Source organism: Schistocerca nitens, chromosome 2, assembly GCF_023898315.1.
Source record: "Schistocerca nitens isolate TAMUIC-IGC-003100 chromosome 2, iqSchNite1.1, whole genome shotgun sequence".
NCBI lineage: Eukaryota > Metazoa > Arthropoda > Insecta > Orthoptera > Acrididae > Schistocerca > Schistocerca nitens.
The window spans coordinates 490,122,107-490,144,888 of record NC_064615.1 but is presented as its reverse complement, the minus strand read 5'-3'; the positions used below and the strand labels follow the sequence as shown (position 1 = coordinate 490,144,888).

General features: G+C 39.0%; 1 protein-coding gene across 1 annotated transcript in view; it reads left to right on the top strand.

Annotated features, from left to right (window-relative positions):
• LOC126236434 (poly(A)-specific ribonuclease PARN-like) overlaps nucleotides 1-22,782 on the top strand; it is a 307,678-nt gene that overhangs the window by 147,717 nt on the left and 137,179 nt on the right. Inside the window, exons 8-9 of the mRNA XM_049945737.1 lie at nucleotides 939-1,049; nucleotides 18,450-18,516. Coding sequence (XP_049801694.1) covers nucleotides 939-1,049; nucleotides 18,450-18,516 — 178 coding nt within the window. The remainder of the gene's footprint in view (nucleotides 1-938; nucleotides 1,050-18,449; nucleotides 18,517-22,782) is intronic.

Here is a 22,782-nt window from a genome sequence, read left to right as displayed (position 1 = left end):
GTACTGAAATACTCAGTGAATATATTTGGACAACCTGCAAAATTTAGTCAGCTAAGATCCAGTTGACCCTCCAGAACGGAATGGGATTGTAAAGTGTGTTGAATGTTCTTCACAAACTATTCTGTAAAAGTGAAGTGCCTTTTCAAAGGAAACATTGAGCAAGAGTTTTGTGTAATGTATCCATGAATAGTGCTACCCTGTTTGACATTCTCTTAGAGTTAGGAAACAGGATGGGATCAAATAGTTTAACATATGCTGTAAGAATTGTAATTGGCCAGTTCAGGGCCAACAGTAGAATGCTGCTGAGATATTCAAATTGGCATAAGAATCAGGAAATAAATAATAATCTTTTCATGAGGTACTGTAGGGCTAATTTACAGAAATAGTTTTTGGATAGTGTGGACGAGTATATGCATCACATATTTCCTATAAATTACACGACGTCAAAATGGCAGAAACTGTGTTGCATGTGAAGCCATACATGAAAAAAATTTTCCAACTCTTCATTAGCAAATTGAAAATGAAAAGTAATGATGATGGTGCAAAGTTCGTCGTTGCATCCTGTATGTAAACTTGTGATGTATGGTGATACACATACTTGGAAGACAAAAAGTTTAATGTAATTTATAATTTAATACACAAATCACACATTTCCATTTAGTTTAAAAAAAATTATTTACTGGTGACAACTTGTATTAATCAACTTACAATTAGACCTATATTGAAAAATGAAATAAATTGACAAATAAACATGATCACTTATATAATATTTATAACATAATCATCTTGCGTTCAGGAATACATAGATAATTGTCTGTGATGAATAAGCTTTTTTCTGTCCTTTCTTGTTTGTTGCTCATAGAAACTGATAAGCATAAAGAAAAGGACATTGTGCTCTCTACCAATGATAATATTTTTTGTTTAATTGTTAATTGTAGATCCAGCAGAGGATGGGTACGGATATTCTGCTGATAGTGACAAGTATCATGAAGCTGGATATGATGCTTATGTTACTGGATTGTGTTTCCTTACTATGGTCCAGCATCTGGGTGAGTTCCAACTTCAGAAGTCCAACTTATATATATGAAATTATTTCTTTTTCTGCAATTTTTTTATGGTGTATAAGTAGTTCAAAAGCAGTTGAAGCCATTTCTTTCAGCTTCACTTTTAGCCAATTTCTAAAGTTATATTGTTAATATATAGAGCCAGGTTTCCCTCAGTTAAAAGCTCATTGTTATTTATCTTATTGGCATAAAATTCAGTTTCGAAAGATTGGCAGTATTTATTCTGGCCTGAGAGAGAAACAGTAGTGTTTAAGAATGTATGAATAGATCGTTACAAAGTTTATAGCAGTTTCAGTACATGTGGGAGCTTTGTTGTTATCTACTGATTAACGTTGTTCCAGTGGAAATTCATAGAAAATCTTGTGCTGTCTGGGAATTCAGCTCTACAATCACAGAAACTGAGAAGAAATTTGAGGTGCAGTCAACAACAATGATATTGTGGGGACTGATTGCTATAAAACATGCATATTCCAAATGTAATTGTTTGCAGCTTAGTACTGTGCTTGAAACTCTCAGAATGTCAAGTTCCACTTCGTTATGGATTGAAACTCGAAAAAGTGTGCACAAATGACTTTTAACTCAAGGTTAAAGTGTGGCAAAATTAAAATATCCTGCTGAAATAGTCAATTAAAAATAAGCTGATCTTAGGAGAAAGTAAATAATGTATTGCAACTACTTGGGATTTGGAACATGTCTTTGGAAACCAGTCTGAAGGAAAAAAGATGAGACGTGACAGTGTAATTAGCAATTGGTAAATTTAAACTTTTAGAGATTATTTGGAAAGAGGTGATGTAAAGAGAAAAATATCTTGTTTTCTTTTGAAATATTGCCGTGCTTTCTGTTCCATATCTATGGTATTTGTTATGGGCTCAAAATGTTTATCAAGAACAGTTGTCACAGGCTGGCAAAATCTCATTGTGTCATACACATTGAAATGCAATCTGAAAATGATCAAGGATGTAATTTCTTCACTGAGAGTCAAGGGCGTACAGAGGAGCGGGCAGGCCATATTAGTCTCAAGGAACAGGGAGCAGGAACAACTGGCAGCAGTTCTTAATAAATAAAACAGAAGAAAAGCAGTTAAAAAATTGCTTTTAATAAACATTTTAAGCATGAGAATGCACTTGCGTAACATAACAATTTTTTAATTTAGTGTTAATTTTCTTGCATTTGCCGCAAATTTGTCAACTGCTTCCTTTTCTAAGATCTCAAGTTTTTCTTTCATGTAATTTCGGTGAATGCTCATCAGGCTCAACCCAGTGCGCCTTTCTTTCCCAAAGTGCTTCTAAGCCATGTCTTGACACTTCGAAGGCTACTGAAGCATCACTCAGTGGTCACTGTTGTGCATGTGGAGTAGTGCTCTAAATTTGTAGTGCTTTTCTCATGCTATGGAAAAAGATATTGGTCTCATTAAACAGGCCAATGGCTTTTATGTCCCTTAACTTACTTCAGGTGTATTCTTTTTCCTCCATAAATTGTGCCATAGGACCAGTTCTCTGGAGATGTCATCCAGACCACAATTTTTTAAAAAATAGTTCTGCATTTTTATGAAATTTTTTTATACTAATTTTGCCCATATTCAAGGGATGTTGCTTATTTAGAACAAAAGCTTTAGTATTTTCGGGTGAAAATCAAATACTTAACAATGACATGAGTGATTTGATGTATGGCATTACCAGCAAATGTTACAATTATTCACTGTCACTGGCACTGGCAGATTGCTTCTGAATTTTTCCTTACAAGCAAAGTGTGGAGCAGCAGTTTCTGTTTCCAGTTCTGCTGCTGTGGCTTGTGCTTTTCCAAGTAATCCATTAGTTGTTCTGTCTGCTTCCTTTCGGTCATTAGTGAGAATGTCAAGGATTTTACTCATCAAGTGTTCCTTCACCATGATCATGTCTATAGACTTAGATTGCAGGACATTTTCCAAGTAATTCACTAGTTGTTCTGTCTGCTTTCTTTCAGTTATTAGTGAGAACGTGAAGGATTCCTCACCAAGTGTTCCCTCACCACCATCTTGTACATAGACTTAGATTGCAGGACATTAGCCGGCCGAAGTGGCCGTGCGCTTAAAGGCGCTACAGTCTGGACCCGCAAGACCGCTACGGTCGCAGGTTCGAATCCTGCCTCGGGCATGGATGTTTGTGATGTCCTTAGGTTAGTTAGGTTTAACTAGTTCTAAGTTCTAGGGGACTAATGACCTCAGCAGTTGAGTCCCATAGTGCTCAGAGCCATTTGCAGGACATTAGCCTCTAGTTCCAAAACTGTTGAGTATTCGGCTATTGTTTGTGAAGCTAAGAGGAACGCTGGCTGTGTAATGGTTGAATGCAACTGATAGGCAGATTTTTTTGTTGCGTAATTTCCCTTTGTGGACAATTTTTCTAGAGCTCTCTCAACCTCTGGGAAATGCTGAAAAAATGGTCTGAGGGTTTAAATTTTTCAGACCATCTTGTCTCACATATTCATGATAAATTGGGAACATATTTCCTCTGTGTAGTCAATTCTCTAAAGAACGTTTATAGTGTCTTTTACAGTGACAAGTATATCCAGTTTCCGGCACTGGATGTGCATTTTTTACCACAAGGTTGAGTTTATGACTTGAACAGTGAAAGTATGAATCTCGATAATACTTCTTTCTTAAAATGGCTGGCACAATGCTCTCTCTGCCTGCCATTGTTGAACAGCCATTGAAGCCAAATCCTACACATTCTTCTACTGGGAGATTACCCCTGATCAGGAAACTGTCAGTTGCTTTGGCGATTGATTTCTACAGAACCTACAAATTCTTTCCAGATTTTCAGTTTGCTTTCATCAGATAACTCCACACTTATTGATAACTGTTCCTTCCCAGCAATGTATGCTGTTTCATCAGCCAAGAGTATGTAAAACATTGATTTTTTAGTGTCAGTGGCTATATTCTCCCTAATAACATCATCACAGAAATTTATCAATTGATTTTTCATTTTCGGCAATGTGCAAACAGCATTGCGGTAACAATTGTCCAGATGACTCCCTGACTTGTCATCGCCAGAATTGATTCTTAAATTCAATAAATTTAATAAAACACCTTCTTCTGCCTGTTTCCTCTAAGAGGCATATCACGTGTACTGCAAAAAACTAGAAGAAAGAATTGATGACAATATCTGCCTGTTTCCAGCGATCACTTTTGATGCACGTTATACAGTTGGGCGTCTACAGGAACTTGTTCAAGAAAAGTTTTTGCTGCATCTGATGCTGTTAAGTGGAGCTGGGTTTTAACATGTTTCCAACAGTCTTCATGCATATTCTTGAATTTTGTGAATGGTCTAATCACAAATGACCCCATAATACCTCTAACAGTGCCAGTGAGAAGGAAATAAAACACAGTGCTTACATAGGGCGTCTTTTAGCAGCTTGGAATATACTAGCCATGGTGTATATTGTTCTCAGTTACAAGTTCAATGTTATTTATCTTATTGACATAAAATTCAGTTTTGAAAAACGGGCAGTATTTATTCTGGCCTAAGAGAGAAACAGCAGTGTATAAGAATGTATGAATAGATCGTTACAAAGTTTATAGCAGTTTCAGTACATGTGGGAGCTTTGTTGTTATCTATTGATTAATGTTGTTACAACGGAAATTCATAGAAAATCTTGTGCTGCCTGGAAGTTCAGCTTTACAATCACAGAAACAGAGAAGAAATTTGTGGTGTGGGGACTCATTGCTATAAAATGTGCATATTCCAATGGTTGGCAAAGCAAGATTAAATTTTCTTTGCAAATGGCTTGCATCACTTTGTCATAATTCCTTGAAGGGGTCCACGGATTTAGTTAGAGTTCCTTCTTCTTTTCCACTGATATCTAAGTAATTAGCCCAATATAATGACCCAGATCATTTTCATGGCACTTTTAATTGCAACTTCCGAATTGTCCTTGAACATACAAGCTCCTTGGATTGTTGAATGAGAATTATGTACAGGGACTGCTACAGTTATTCTGTTGAATCTGATTGTTGCTCAGTGTCACCTTTAAAATTGTTGATTGTGGCAATTCTGTTTTATTATGATCATCATCACTTCCATTGCTGCTATTTTGACTCCTTTTCCCTTCATGAGCAGTAGACCCCACAAAATAGATAAATGTAATTTATTTTCTACTGTTTAGCCATAGAATGAAACTAGAGTTAATATAAGTGGAAGACAGATACATTTATTCATAACATAATAACTTTCAAGTGCCAAGTAACAATATTATTTCTTCCACCAATCCATGAGCTGTAAGAAATTATTATTATAGTTTGTGAACTTGTTAATTTATCCATGTCATGTAAACTACTACGATTGATTTTGATAAATTCAGCACAAAGCAAACAGGATTTATAATCCAGGCAACAATAAATTTGTGTGTGGAACTAAAGGAATTTTCTATTGTAACTCTCTCAGTAAGAAAAATCTTCAGTTTTGGGAAGAAACGGAAGTCTGATGGAGCCATATCAGCTGAATAAGGTGGTTGTGGCAACAGTTCATACCTTAGTTCATGTAATTTTGCCATGGCGACAGCACGTATGTGGTCGCGCATTGTCTTGATTGAAGATGACTTTCTTCCTTGCCAAACCTGGCCGTTTTTGCATATCTCTTGTTGCAATTTCTCCAGGAGGTTAGCATAGTATTCTCCAGTAATTGTTTGTCCAGTGGGGAGATAATTCACGTTAAAATAAACAGTCCTTGATTATAACATGCAATTAATTTACGTGTCTCAACAATATTGTCATCTGACAGCAGTTGTATAAAATAATCGAAACCGCTCAAGGGCAAAATAAGTGTTTCAGTGGAACCAGTCAATGTTTCTTGTTCTTACCACGTGCCTACAATTATTTCGCAGCATTACAAAACTCATATTGCCAAAGTTTGCCATATTTACCGCTCTGCATGATAGCATTGCTGACAAGAAAGTAAACTCACATCGTTTATTGTAGGTCATAGTGTGCAACAATTAATTCCTTGTGTTAATGTATTTCAATAGATTGTGTTCCAAGTTCCTGAACAATTCAAATTAAAAGAGGGGCCAGTGACAAAATACATAAGTGATTTGATCTGCTACTAATGTATGGATCATAAGCCTATCTTAGAAAATGAAACCTTTTTAATATTATAATATTTTTGCAGCAAGAAAGCATTTTATATTTCAAAAAGCTGGGAGAAATGACATTTATGGTGACGTAACAGTGCTGACAAGTAGCAGAGCAGATTGCTTATTGCCAAAATTTATTATTTCCATAAACTTCCCTACTGACAGCCATGTGCGGATGATGTAAAAACAATGCTTGGGTCTGCAGGAACAAGTTCAGAATTTTCTGCAGGAGGGGGGGGGGATGAGGACAGCTGCCAGCTTCCTCCCCCCCCCACCCCAGAGCCCCCCCCCCCCCTGCCCCCCCATGCTCCTCGCTGGGTACGGACCATACTGAGAGTTGCACAGGTGTTCAATTTGTTGCAACAAAGGATGAATCTGAAAAAAGGATTAGAATACAAATGAAAGTTTCCAGGGCGTTAATAGGAAAGCATGCTTAAAATTATAATAAAATAAGTTGTAATATTCATTCCTCTTCAAAACTTTACAGAAATTGTGGGCAAAAGATCTGTGTTTGGAATGGGAAGGGAGGAGTCAGAGATCTCAAAAACAGTGAGTGTGATTTTGGAACATTGTTATTAAATTAATTGGAATATGGTTACATGGTTAAAAAATCTATGGAAGGATGTCATAATATTAACTTGAAAAAATAAGAAGCACTTTCAAATTACGGGAAATGTAAATTTACCAGTAAACCATTTTACGCTCACGTAACTACCTCATTAACACATGTCAAGAAGGTTCCTTGGTACTCCTGTAAGGTTGATTGAAGTGGCCAATTTGAGTGTGGTTCGGGAAGTTACCCACATTTGCATTATGCTTGTGTTACTGTATTTATCTGAGTATAAGAGTACCCTGACTATTAGGTGACCCCTTTCCTTTTTAAGAGGCTCCTTGAGAAAATTTTTTCTTAACATATTTTGCTAATCAAAACTTTTATTGATATAAGGGACTGTCTACGAAGTTAACATTACATCTGTTCCAAATTGAGCCTATGCCATTTATTGATAGTCTACAAGGAGAATTAAAATAAACAAAAAAATTGTTTACATTAATTTTTATTTTCACTACCTATTTTGTTTACTTAGGCTGTTGTCTATGGCGTCACTACTTTTAACTGCCATCATCCTAACAGGACAGCTGTGGAAATTGTATCTCTGCTGTCACAAATATTTGGCTGTTTATTGCGATATGTTGTGCTTTCTAAGGTTGTGGTTACTGTGGAACCTGAGAACTGAGAACAATGCGTAATGGATTATGCTTCTATACTAACTACTGACATGCGAATGTTACAATGTCTTGAGGTTCCAAAACATATTGTCTGCCCACTGCTCTCTCATTGGCTGTGTAGAACTGGCAGCTGACTCGCCCCCAAACATTCACATCATACCTCACAGTGAGTGTTGATAACATTGCTGCACAAAACAAATTAGTGTGCCACTGGCATCTATCTTGACTTCTAGCATCTCCTTCTGGAATGTATGCTATATTTGTCCAATTTTAAAGTGAATATTATTCTGAGTCAAATGGATTCAGGGAAATTGCATTTTAAATGTGGTGGATGTTCATAAAAATCCAAAATGTGCAGTATACATCCCCATGGCTGGCTGCACAATGAAATTTCTGCCTGCTCAACATACCCCTCCATGCACGGATCTGGTTCTCGGCTGAGCTGGGCCACTGTTCCCTCTTTCAACTTTCCTTGCTGTGCTTAGCAACAATGAAACATGGACAGCAATATCTTCTAGGATGCAGATCATATGTAACAGCGGCAGCTAATACATAAATAAAAGGTCACAATCATTATTGCATCCAGTTTATGAAATTCCCCTCATCCAGCGATCTAGGATGTCTAATCGTACTATCTCCACAACAGGTCTTTCCACTGTAATCTATAATCATGACTACAGTTACATACTGTTTAATATGATTTATTTTGTTTGTTGGACATTTCATTCTGGATTAATTTTCCTTGCTGTTTCGCCTGAATATCGTCACCTTCTTCTAAAGCTGATTAAAAGCTGGTTAAAATTTTCTCCAGTATTCTAATACATGTACAGGGACTGTATTTCTGATTGCAGCCCATTTGTTTCTCATGTATTTATATGATATTCATACATGCATGAGAACTTTTATTGCAAACCTTTTCAAATACAGCCAAAGTTTATAAGTTTATAGAATTTCATTTTATTTGCTCCTGTGTTGCAAAGAACTGACAATTTTTAACAAGAGCTTTACACTGTTGTAGTGGCTAGTTAATAGTTTCTCGCGTATCCCTGGCACGAGGCTGTGGGGCAAATGTCACGTGATTGTTCGAGCGAGGTTGAGTCTGTGCCAAGCACTTCAGCATATTTGGAAATCTCAAAACTATTCAACTGTAAATATTAATAGCAATATAATAGAGGGAAACATTCCATGTGGGAAAAATATATGTAAAAACAAAGATGATGTGACTTACCGAACGAAAGCGCTGGCAGGTCGATAGACACACAAACACACACACAAAATTCAAGCTTTCGCAACAAACTGTTGCCTCATCAGGAAAGAGGGGAAGGAGAGGGAAAGACGAAAGGATGTGGGTTTTAAGGGAGAGGGTAAGGAGTCATTCCAATCCCGGGAGCGGAAAGACTTACCTTAGGGGGGAAAAAGGACAGGTATACACTCGCGCGCGCACACACACACACACACATATCCATCCACACATATACAGACACAAGCAGACATATTTAAAGACAAAGGGTTTGGGCAGAGATGTCAGTCGAGGTGGAAGTGAAGAGGCCAAAGATGATGTTGAATGACAGGTGAGGTATGAGTGGCGGCAACTTGAAATTAGCGAAGATTGAGGCCTGGTGGGTAACAGGAAGAGAGGATATATTGAAGAGCAAGTTCCCATCTCCGGAGTTCGGATAGGTTGGTGTTGGTGGGAAGTATCCAGATAACCCGGACGGTGTAACACTGTGCCAAGATGTGCTGGCCGTGCACCAAGGCATGTTTAGCCACAGGGTGATCCTCATTACCAACAAACACTGTCTGCCTGTGTCCATTCATGCGAATGGACAGTTTGTTGCTGGTCATTCCCACATAGAATGCATCACAGTGTAGGCAGGTCAGTTGGTAAATCACGTGGGTGCTTTCACATGTGGCTCTGCCTTTGATCGTGTACACCTTCTGGGTTACAGGACTGGAGTAGGCGGTGGTGGGAGGGTGCATGGGACAGGTTTTACACCGGGGGCGGTTACAAGGATAGGAGCCAGAGGGTAGGGAAGGTGGTTTGGGGATTTCATAGGGATGAACTAACAGGTTACAAAGGTTAGGTGGACGGCGGAAAGACACTCTTGGTGGAGTGGGGAGGATTTCATGAAGGATGGATCTCATTTCAGGGCAGGATTTGAGGAAGTCGTATCCCTGCTGGAGAACCACATTCAGAGTCTGGTCCAGTCCCGGAAAGTATCCTGTCACAAGTGGGGCACTTTTGGGGTTCTTCTGTGGGGGATTCTGGGTTCGAGGGGATGAGGAAGTGGCTCTGGTTATTTGCTTCTGTACCAGGTCGGGAGGGTAGTTGCGAGATGCGAAAGCTGTTGTCAGGTTGTTGGTGTAATCGTTCAGGGATTCCGGACTGGAGCAGATTCGTTTGCCACGAAGACCTAGGCTGTAGGGAAGGGACCGTTTGATGTGGAATGGGTGGCAGCTGTCATAATGCAGGTACTGTTGCTTGTTGGTGGTTTGATGTGGGCGGACGTGTGAAGCTGGCCATTGGACAGGTGGAGGTCAACGTCAAGGAAAGTGGCATGGGATTTGGAGTAGGACAGGTGAATCTGATGGAACCAAGGAATTCAGGTTGGAGAGGAAATTCTGAAGTTCTTCTTCACTGGAGTCCAGATCATGAAGATGTCATCAATAAATCTGTACCAAAGTTTGGGTTGGCAGGCCTGGGTAACCAAGAAGGCTTCCTCTAAGCGACCCATGAATAGGTTGGCGTACAAGGGGGCCATCCTGGTACCCATGGCTGTTCCCTTTAATTGTTGGTATGTCTGGCCTTCAAAAGTGAAGAAGTTGTGGGTCAAGAAGAAGCTGGCTAAGGTGATGAGGAAAGAGGTTTTAGGTAGGGTGGCAGGTGATCGGCGTGACAGGAAGTGCTCCATCGCAGCGAGGCCCTGGACATGCGGAATATTTGTGTATAAGGAAGTGGCATCAATGGTTACAAGGATGGTTTCCGGGGGTAACAGATTGGGTAAGGATTCCAGGCGTTCGAGGAAGTGGTTGGTGTCTTTGATGAAGGATGGGAGACTGCATGTAATGTGTTGAAGGTGTTGATCTACATAGGCAGAAATACGTTCTGTGGGGGCTTGGTAACCAGCTACAATGGGGCGGCCGGGATCATGGTGTTTGTGGATTTTGCACACCAACCCAGTCTCTCCCATCTACTCAATCTCCCACTTCCAGCTCCACTCCCTCCAAAACCTCAAAGTTCCAATCAACACAACCTGGAACCACAACACCCCAATTCAGTAGTTAACCTTTCCTCCAAACCTCTCTCCCAATCTGAAACCTCTGTCCTATCCAAAGGCCTCACCTTCAGCCCCACTCCCAGATTCAACCAAACAGCCCTCGTCAAGGATTTACTGTCCTACACTCGTACTCTCTGCTGGAAATACCACTTTGCCACGAAGAAAAATGATCCTAATCCTACTCCTAATGATCCAAATCCCCAAGACACCATCCAAATTGAACCCTGCCTGGAACAGTTCCGTCCTCCGTCGCAGCAGGACCCACCTCCTCTTCCTCAAAATCACCCTCTCCAAACCTTCCAGGAATTTCTGACTTCCAGCCTTGCATCTCAGTCGTTCTTAAAAAACCTTAATCCTACTCCCAACATCACCACTGCTGAAGCCCAGGCTATCCGTGATCTGAAGGCTGACCGATCCATCGTCATTCTTCCGGCGGACAAGGGTTCCACGACCATGGTACTTGATCGTCGGGAGTATGTGGCTGAGGGACTGCGTCAGGTTTCAGACAACACCACATACAAAGATTGCCAAGGTAACCCCATTCCCGATGTCCAGGCGGAGCATCAAGGAATCCTTAGAACCTTACGCCCCCTGCAAAACCTTTCACCTGACTCCATCAACCTCCTGACCCCACCAACACCCCGCACCCCTACCTTCTACCTTCTTCCTAAAATCCACAAACCCAATCATCCCGGCCGCCCCATTGTAGCTGGTTACCAAGCCCCCACAGAACGTATCTCTGCCTACGTAGATCAACACCTTCAACCCATTACATGCAGTCTCCCATCCTTCATCAAAGACACCAACCACTTTCTCGAACGCCTGGAATCCTTACCCAATCTGTTACCCACGGAAACCATCCTTGTAACCATTGATGCCACTTCCTTATACACAAATATTCCGCACGTCCAGGACCTTGCTGCGATGGAGCACTTCCTTTCACGCCGATCACCTGCCACCCTACCTAAAACATCTTTCCTCATCACCTTAGCCAGCTTCATCTTGACCCACAACTTCTTCATTTTTGAAGGCCAGACATACCAACAATTAAAAGGAACAGCCATGGGTACCAGGATGGTCCCCTTGTACGCCAACCTATTCATGGGTCGCTTAGAGGAAGCCTTCTTGGTTACCCAGGCCTGCCAACCCAAACTTTGGTACAGATTTATTGATGACATCTTCATGATCTGGACTCACAGTGAAGAAGAACTTCAGAATTTCCTCTCCAACCTCAATTCCTTTGGTTCCATCAGATTCACCTGGTCCTACTCCAAGTCCCATGCCATTTTCCTTGATGTTGACCTCCACCTGTCCAATGGCCAGCTTCACACGTCCGTCCACATCAAACCACCAACAAGCAACAGTACCTGCATTATGACAGCTGCCACCCATTCCACATCAAACGGTCCCTTCCCTACAGCCTAGGTCTTCGTGGCAAACGAATCTGCTCCAGTCCGGAATCTCTGAACCATTACACCAACAACCTGACAACAGCTTTCGCATCTCGCAACTACCCTCCCGACCTGGTAGAGAAGCAAATAACCAGAGCCACTTCCTCATCCCCTCGAACCGAGAATCCCCCACAGAAGAATCCCAAAAGTGCCCCACTTGTGACAGGATACTTTCCGGGACTGGACCAGACTCTGAATGTGGCTCTCCAGCAGGGATACGACTTCCTCAAATCCTGCCCTGAAATGAGATCCATCCTTCATGAAATCCTCCCCACTCCACCAAGAGTGTCTTTCCGCCGTCCACCTAACCTTTGTAACCTGTTAGTTCATCCCTATGAAATCCCCAAACCACCTTCCCTAGCCTCTGGCTCCTACCCTTGTAACCGCCCCCAGTGTAAAACCTGTCCCATGCACCCTCCCACCACCACCTACTCCAGTCCTGTAACCCGGAAGGTGTACACGATCAAAGGCAGAGCCACATGTGAAAGCACCCACGTGATTTACCAACTGACCTGCCTACACTGTGATGCATTCTATGTGGGAATGACCAGCAACAAACCGTCCATTCGCATGAATGGACACAGGCAGACAGTGTTTGTTGGTAATGAGGATCACCCTGTGGCTAAACATGCCTTGGTGCACGGCCAGCACATCTTGGCACAGTGTTACACCGTCCAGGTTATCTGGATACTTCCCACCAACACCAACCTATCCGAACTCCGGAGATGGGAACTTGCTCTTCAATATATCCTCTCTTCCCGTTACCCACCAGGCCTCAATCTTCGCTAATTTCAAGTTGCCGCCACTCATACCTCACCTGTCATTCAACATCATCTTTGGCCTCTTCACTTCCACCTCGACTGACATCTCTGCCCAAACCCTTTGTCTTTAAATATGTCTGCTTGTGTCTGTATATGTGTGGATGGATATGTGTGTGTGTGTGTGCGCGCGAGTGTATACCTGTCCTTTTTTCCCCCTAAGGTAAGTCTTTCCGCTCCCGGGATTGGAATGACTCCTTACCCTCTCCCTTAAAACCCACATACTTTCGTCTTTCCCTCTCCTTCCCCTCTTTCCTGATGAGGCAACAGTTTGTTGCGAAAGCTTGAATTTTGTGTGTGTGTTTGTGTTTGTTTGTGTGTCTATCGACCTGCCAGCGCTTTCGTTCGGTAAGTCACATCATCTTTGTTTTTGCAACTGTAAATATTGTTTGATATGCCCTACCCCTCGGGATTCTTCAAAATAAATAAGCATGAAACCTCAGTAGCCAAAGCTTCATCTGTAAATGTAAGATGAGCCCACTATCAATGTAAAAACCTTGACCTCAGCAACGATAGTTTAAGCTGTGGATATAAGTTGACCCCATATTTTTCGAAAGATGAATTTGGTAACAAACCTTGTCTTATAAGCGGGTAAATATGAAATTAATATTATGACACACTTCTGCAGATTGTTTTTTCTTTTACTATGTATCCATATTACTATTAATTTAATAATAGTGTTCCAAAATGACACTCACTTTTTTTTAAGATCTCTGTCTCTCGGCTCACATTTTCAAACCGATATCTTCTGCTCACAGTTAGTATAATTTTTTGAAGAAGTATGCTTTCCTGTTAATGCCCTGAAAATTTTCAGTTGTATTCTAATCCTTTTTTTCAGGTGCATTCATTTTTGCAACAAGCTCAACAGCTGTTCTCATTGAAGAAAATACAACCTTAACCATTTCAGATTCTATTTCAACGTGGATACCACATAATGAGAGTTTACCAACATCTGCCAACTGCTCTTGATAAATATTTGGTGCCCATTACCGAAACCATGCATGTGGAACAGAAATTGTGGCAGTATCTTAATATAAAACAACAGATATTTATATCTTTACATCATTTCTTTCCAAATACTTCCTTGAAGCTTAAAATTACGAGCTCACTGAAATTTATAAAACAGCTGGTCATCACATTCTGACTGAAAAATGTCTGTCCCTGATAGCTGAGTGGTCAGCACGACAGAATGTCAATCCTAAGGGCCCAGATTCGATTCACGGCTAGGTCGGAGATTTTCTCCACTCGGGGACTGGGTGTTGGGTTGTCCTAATCATCATCATTTCATCCCCATCGATGCGCAAGTCGCTGAAGTTGCGTCAAATCGAAGGACTTGCACCCAGTGAATGGTCTACGCGACGGGAGGCCCTAGTCGCACAACATTTATTTAACTGAAAAATTAGGCAAAAAAAATAAAAAAATAAAAAAAAACAGGAAGAAAAATCTGTTGACGCTTTCTGCTCCGCTCACTCACTGATGATCAAAAAGTTTGCAGAGTGGAGTACTGCAGAGACATGAAAGGATTGGGTAGTAGGGATCCAGACCTCTAGTTTCAGATCATATCAGATGATGAAACATATGGTGTTGTCAGTATGAGCCATTTGTAAAGTGCCAAAGCTCTGCATTCGAAGGTCCAGAATATCTGACACCGAAAAAGTATGCATGTGGAAAAGGCGATCTAGATGCTGTTAACTATTTACTTTGATTAAAAAAAATTATCCACAAAAGATTCGGTCTAGAAGATCAATTGGTGAAGGTAGATCACTACTTTTTGCTTTAAATTCTTTATGAGCGGTGATTGTTCGGGTTCGACCTGAATACAGAATTAAAGAACTTGATGTTTGTTGCACGAGAATGCACCAGCACACGACAGTTCAATTACACGCAGTCTTGTGGCTCAATAATGTACTGTGGTGCTTGAATACACTACTTATTCACCTGATTTGTTTCTGCACCATTTTTGGTTTTTTCAACCTGATTTTGGGTATCCAGAAGGCTTTGACCATGGTACCACAGATAATTTCAGAGGTTGAGTATCAGAATTGTATTGAACAATGTGCCCAATGCTTCCAGTTGTGTGTTGACATACAAGGTGACTATTCTGAATAAAAAGTCACATAGACAAAAAATAAATGTCTATTATTTTATTGACTATCATTCACCTTTCATGAGGCGTGGTCTGTATACTGTAGGCATAAGAATTGAAATATCTTTTGTGAATAATTTTGAGATTAATTTACTAATGTGTTGGATATGATGGATTTGATCATATTGGTATTGAATTTTAAATAAGTATGTGGCAGGCATTAATGATATACAAATGTATACTTTGGCTATGCCAATGATATTAAGTTTTTGTTTTGGTATCAGAGTGATGTACCATCAACAGAATGAGAGGATAACTATTGACAGTTTAAGGTACAATAAATTTTATGTGGTCCTTGTAAGATTACACACTATTGAACAAGTTATATCAAAATAGGCAATTTTAGAATCTTGCACCAACTTAATAAATTTCCACAGATGCCCACAGACTAAAGCTGTAGCTGTTTTGTATCCAGGGTCAACATCATCAACAACAATAACAACATAAAGTCAGTGTTGTGCTTTGCTAAATGAAAAAGTTTTCGTATTTATGTTATCCTCACAGCTTTTGTCACTAGCTCATTATTTGAACATTTATTTATAAGCCTGAGTGAGATAAAAAAGCCTGAGTGAGATAAAGTTGCTTATAACTGTCCTGTTGGTCATTCAGTTAGTTGCAAAGGAAAATAAACATACTAGAATGGCCAATAATCATTATATATAACAGTAATAAGTTATTATGATTGTGGAAATCAAAAAGTAATCAAGTGCTTAAGTGAAATAGAACTTACTCTATATACCGGATCTGAAAGCAGAATCAGTTTGATATAGTAATGAATTAAAAGCCCAGTGTACTGCAGTCACTGTGGAATAGGGTGTTGATGAGATGTGCTGTACACTCCACTACAGAGTAACAGTCCGAAAACAACCAGTAGGCTAAATCACTCTTGACCATAGCTTTTTCTCTCAGGGGTCCTGTCAACTGTGGCATACAGGTGAGCGCGTAAGTTGACTTTGTATTGTCTAATGTGACAACATGGAGTGATGGGAAGATTACAAAATCATGACTGTGAGATTAACCAATTATTCGTCATCATCTTCTGTCTTCTACACCATTACATTTTTCCAAAGTTAAGTGTCATCTCCCAGTATATTTCCTGCTGTTTGAGTTATATAACATTACTGGTTTCAGCATTCATCCATTCTTTTCAAGTGACTTTCCTGTTTTTGCTATGTTGCTGTATTTCATCAGTTAAAACACATTTGTTCAGTTCGTATTGTTTGTCCACATTCCGGAATTGTTCCCGTTTAGTGCGTATTTTCCTTTCTTTTTAGAACTTGAAATTCTCATTCTTGATAGTTATTTGGACTTTTTAATTTACGGATTAATTTTCTCACAATAAACTTTATTTTGCAGTCTGACATAAATAAAGCTTCTACACGAGGCTCAAATGTCCCAGTACAGCTTTTTTGAGAACCCTATTTATTGTTTTGAAAGTACTAACAGCAAAAAGTTCTTGACACATTTCTTTAGAAAATCCCGGACCTGTGTGCTATCAATGACCTGGGAATTTCTTTATGGTGCCATACCATCTCACAGGGAAACAAAGCAATATAGTGCAAAATACTAATGCATGAAGCTTTGAGTACTGTTGAGATGTGCCCAGATTTCACAATTTGTAAGACTATTGACATTAAAGATCAAGGATTTGTGTACAGGTACCAGTCTCATACACAGTTGATAACCAGGAAATGTTGTAAAAACACAAAACTGTTTTCATCCAGGAAACACTTAGAATTTCTTGGAATTCCAGTAATTTTTAATTGTTTTAGTTTTCAGTTAAAGTTTTGTAATTATGGTTGGTAAGAATTGATACTCTAACAAAGTTTACTTTGCTACTGCAGCAATAAAACATAAAAGAGATAATGACACCAAATTAAAACTCTAAAAGCAAAGGAAATGGGCCATTTACAACTACAAAACACACTGCACACACAAGCATCTACCAACAGCAAAATGTGTCAGAGGCTTTAGGACAAAGACAATGCAATACTTAATAACAACAAACTGCTTTCGATGAGTGTGGTGTCACAACTGTTTATGTTTATAACAGATCATACCAGAATATTATGAATGGCAATTTGAGAAGTGTTACTTCCAAAGTAAATTTCCTTTATGCAAGATAATTATGTTACATGTGAGAATATATGATGAATTTCTTAAATCGTGGCATGTTTGACTCTCATTCAGAACTTAACATTTTGAGGACCAGGTACTTGGAAAAAATTTGGGCCCAGAATACCAGCTATTTATGCCATTATTTAAAATTTTACTGGAACATTTCCATTGGATATATGTTAAAGGGTAAACAATGACAAAAAAGACCAATATTATACCTGAAAGCTTAGCTTTTCTTGTAGCTATACTGTATGTATATTAATTTAAGCCATTAACTTTTCCTATTTGTGTGTTGGTATTACTTAACAGTGGTGTTGCTACTGGTTTGACTATATCATGTGTTCTATGCTCTGAATATTTACTGTCATTGGCTGGCGAGATCACGTGACGTGCTATGATTGGCTGACAAAAGCACATCACTCGGAGTAATTTCAATTTCAGTTGTTCAGTAGCTACTGTGCTGTATTTGTCGAAATTCGTATTTGTACCTTTGTAATATGAAAACATGGAGTGTACATGTTGCTGTGTATCAAAGATCTTTTAAAACTCACTGTTTTTTGCTGGGTTTTGCTTCCTAAACTGCTAGGAAGTTCTACACCTGAGTATAAACCCTTAACATTCAAAAGATTGATAAGTTTTATAGCTCCGAGGGAAAGTTTATTGTTACTTAAAATGGAAAAAAAAGGTACTTAAACCCACGAAAAATTGTATTTCCACCTGGGAAAAAAGTGTATTTTTAACCGTGAAAAATCTGGGAACTTTTTTTCTTTGTCCGCGTATACACTCTGGGTAGGAAATAAGTAGGACACATTGAAGGCAAAGATAAGAACTTAATTGAAATAAAATAAACAAGAAAGAAACTATTGAAGATAGGAATTTTGCATAGGTAAGAAAAAAAGGATGCAATATGTGTTAAGGGAAAAGGGGGGGGGGGGAATTTCATGAAGATAAACATAAAAAACAACAAATTCTAAGGGAGATGGGGGATGTGGAAATAGAGAAAGGAGGAAGTAAAATAACGAGACAACTGTTGATATATACTGTAGATGCTAAAGGAGAGAGATGAGAGAAAAATCAAAAGGGGGGAAATGTTTTACACATTGTGAGAAGCCAGTTGTCAGCGTCTGAAAATTTAAAATATGTAAGTTTTTACTTAGATGTAGGTAATTTCTTCATTTTGAAAACTGTTCAGTTACTGCTATAATTGTAATATGATTTCTGATGTATTTATCTTTTTTTAGGTTTAAAGTTAACCTCAGAGAAGCTTCTACTCTCTGCATCTCCATTACTAAAGCCATTTTTCAATAGGTAAGTTTCCTTCATTCCAATAGATTTTTCTATATAATAATTTGAGTATTGCGCAATATTTAAAATATGGGAAAGGCACCTATTGTCACTTATTGTGGGTTGATGCATGGAGCACAGAAACACAACACAACACAAAACAGCATTCACATTACCTCTCAAGGACTAGCTCTTTTAAGCAGATACACATTCACATTGACAACCACACAAATGCCCAAATGGAGGCTCCTAGGGCCACGGCAGGTCTAATTGGAATTCTGCATTATTTTTACGGTTTTGTGAATGCATTTCATGACCACAGCGTGATATGTTGCATAGGCTGGGATCTAGGTGTTGTTGATTCATGTTTGCAAGACTAATGTTTTGTATTCAGTGTTTTTCATTTGTATAATTTCAAAATATCAAGTTAGATGCGCCACATTGAAAAAGTCTTTAAGTGTGTCATTTTTATGCAATAGTTTGTCAAATTATCTGGAAACGACACATCGCTGACTAAAACTCTTACTGGAATGTATTTGTTTGACGTCACATCTGGAGTCGTAGTTCTCTGTGCAGGGAATCGACTGTTATTTGATCCCACACAATTCTCAGAGTTATGAAAAAAAGTCAGAAGCCCTTTTTGGCGTTTGGTAACTTCTGTTACCAAAATTAGTGAATTGCTACCCTCAGATTTACAACATTTTTATGTGGATACATGGGAAAATGTCAGTTTTGTGACATTCTGTAAAAACTGCAGCTTTTGTGTTACACCTTTAAAAATTGCAGATTTTGTGTTATTTTTTGCTTTATTATTCACATGAAATTTTCCTGTCCCTACCTCTAGATATTTTCATATGATGATTAAAACATTGTCTGATTTTAGATTTTTGCCATCTTTCACTGTTGCAATGTTTCTTACATATTTATAAATGTTTTTATGGAGTCCAGAAAATGATTTATGGTCATTTGGGGTGTATAAATTGGCTGTAATAAGGCTTTCAGCAACTAAACATTGTTCTCTCTTTTTTTTTCCTCCTATACATCTACATCTATGTGATTAACTTGCATTTCACAATAAAGTGCCTGGCAGAGGATTCAGTGAACCACCTTCAAGCCGTCTCTCTACCGTTCCACTCTCAAATGGTGCACGGGAAAAACTAGCAATTAAATTTTTCTGTGCATGCCCTGATTTCTCTTATTGTATCGTTATGATCATTTCTTCCTATGTAGGTGGGTGCCAACAGAATGTTTTTGCAATCAGAGTAGAAAACTGTTGATTACAATTTCATGAGAAGATCCCGTCGCCATGAAAAACGCCTTTGTTTTAATGATCGCCACTGCAATTCACGTTTCATGTCTGTGGCCCTATCTCCTGATACACATCTGTCTGTAACAGTGTTGGAGTGAGCAGGTTGCTTGTCTCATAAAGCTCCTGACTAATTTTGCATGGGTAACCATATTCCCTCTCCTTCATCACAGAGTAATAGGCCTATTTAAACCCAACAGCTTCAATTGTTTGTTGTGTACATTCCAGTCTCTTTTAACCCATACAATTTTTGCCCTCTAGATGTTTTCTCCCATAGAGCCATAGTGAGGAGATCCTCAACGATGTGAACATGTCAAGACAACAAGAATACCCATTAAATATTGACAAAAAAGATATGTTAATGTACCATCCACACATCCCAACTGAAATTGTCCTCAAAGATGTGGAAGAAGTCAAAAAATCTTAAGCATATTTTGATTTATAAGGTAATAAATGGCAAACTTGTCACAAAAATGAAATGTTCAATACACTGAGGTATACATATGATAATTCTTAGACTATTGAAGCCACAAATCATCAAATAGAAATATCATTTTACATCACTTATTTATATTGACCACATTACCACACTGAAACTGTGCTGAAGTCAGATTTTATGTGACACATTATTTTCCATTATTGATAATATACACTCATCAGTTGATTCTACTGGAACATTCATCAGCAGAGTAGTAGATGGACACCAACAAATCCTTTAGGCTCTTCAAAAGCAGAACTTTTATTTGTAATTAAACTTTTTATGGCTGTTGGCAAGTTATCGAAAATGTGTGTTCCTGAATAACAGACATCTTTCTGGACTAAAGTAAGTGACTTCAAATCTTGCAAAGATAATCCTTATTTCTGGAACTGGTACCACGAACTGAACTGTTAAGTTGAAAAAGAAATATATTATTAATGACAAATGTCATATTGGGAAGCAATAGTTAGTATCCCTTGTGCCTTGAACAAGCTTTTGCAGGTCAATCTTGTGTTCACATCACAAATACTTTGCACTAAATATTTTTGGACTTGAGGAAACTTAAGTGTGGTTCGATGAGGTACCTCAAAATATTATCTTGTCTAACATCATGGAATGAAAATAAGTGAAGAAAGCATTTTTTTGACAATATCGGCATTGTAAATAAAGATTTGTGTAGGCATTTCAGCAGTTCTGTGGTATGCTTCTCCCTCCTGAATTTATTATCAAGCTGTAATCCAAGAATTAACACTATCAGCTTTCTTTATCTGCTTGTCATACTGTAGGCACATACTGGGGTAAACCTCTTACAAGCTCTAAACTTCATGTTGTGAGTTTTTCAAATTTCAGTGGCAAGAATTGGCTAGGAACTGTTAATCAGTGTCTATTGAAATCTAATTAACACATCTTTCTAGGACTATACTTGATTGCTATTTGCTGCAATGTTTGTTGTTGTTGTTGTGTTGTTGTGGTCTTCAGTCGTGAGTCTAGTTTGATGCAGCTCTCCATGCTACTCTATCCTGTGCAAGATTCTTCATCTCCCAGTACCTACTGCAACCTACATCCTTCTGAATCTGTTTAGTGTATTCATCTCTTGGTCTCCCTCTGCAATTTTTACCCTCCATGCTGCCCTCCAATACTAAATTGGTGATCCCTTGATGCCTCAAAACATGTCCTACCAACCGATCCCTTCTTCTAGTCAAGTTGTGCCACAAACTCCTCTTCTCCCTTATTCTATTCAGTATCTCCTCATTAGTTACGTGATCTACCCATCTAATCTTCAGCATTCTTCTATAGCACCACATTTCGAAAGCTTCTATTCTCTTCTTGTTCAAACTAGTTATCGTCCATGTTTCACTTCCATACATGGCTACGCTCCATACAAATACTTTCAGAAACGACTTCCTGACACTTAAATCTATACTCTATGTTAACAAATTTCTCTTCTTCAGAAACGCTTTCCTTTCCATTGCCAGTTGACATTTTATATCCTCTCTACTTTGACAATCATCAGTTATTTTGCTCCCCAAATAGCAAAACTCCTTTATTACTTTAAGTGTCTCATTTCCTAATCTAATTCCCTCAGCATCACTCGACTTAATTTGACTACATTCCATTATCCTCGTTTTGCTTTTGTTGATGTTCATCTTTTACCCTCCTTTCATGACACTGTCCATTCCGTTCAACTGCTCTTCCAAGTCCTTTGCTGTCTCTGACAGAATTACAATGTCATCGGCGAACCTCAAAGTTTTTATTTCTTCTCCATGGATTTTAATACCTACTCCGAATTTTTCTTTTGTTTCCTTCACTGCTTGCTCAATATACAGATTGAATAACATCGGGGAGAGACTACAACCCTGTCTCACTCCCTTCCCAACCACTGCTTCCCTTTCGTGTCCCTCGACTTGTATATCTGCCATCTGGTTTCTGTAAAAATTGTAAATAGCCTTGTGCTCCCTGTATTTTACTCCTGCCACCTTCAGAATTACTAAGATAAGTCGTAGGGTCAGTATTGCCTCACATGTTCCAATATTTCTACGGAATCCAAACTGACCTTCCCCGAGGTCGGCTTCTACCAGTTTTTCCATTCATCTTTAGAGAATTCTCGTTAGTATTTTGCATCTGTGGCTTATTAAACTGATTGTTCGGTAATTTTCACATCTGTCAGCACCTGCTTTCTTTGGGATTGGAATTATTATATTCTTCTTAAAGTCTGAGGGTATTTCACCTGTCTCATACGTCTTGCTCACCAGATGGTAGAGGTTTGTCAGGACTGGCTCTCCCAAGGCTGTCAGTAGTTCTAATGGATTGTTGTCTACTCCCGGGGCCTTGTTTCGACTCAGGTCTTTCAGTGCTCTATCAAACTCTTCACGCAGTATTGTATCTCCCATTTAATCTTCATCTACATCCTCTTCCATTTCCATAGTATTGTCCTCAAGTACATTGCCCTTGTATAGATCCTCTACATACTCCCTCCACCTTTCTGCTTTCCCTTCTTTGCTTAGAA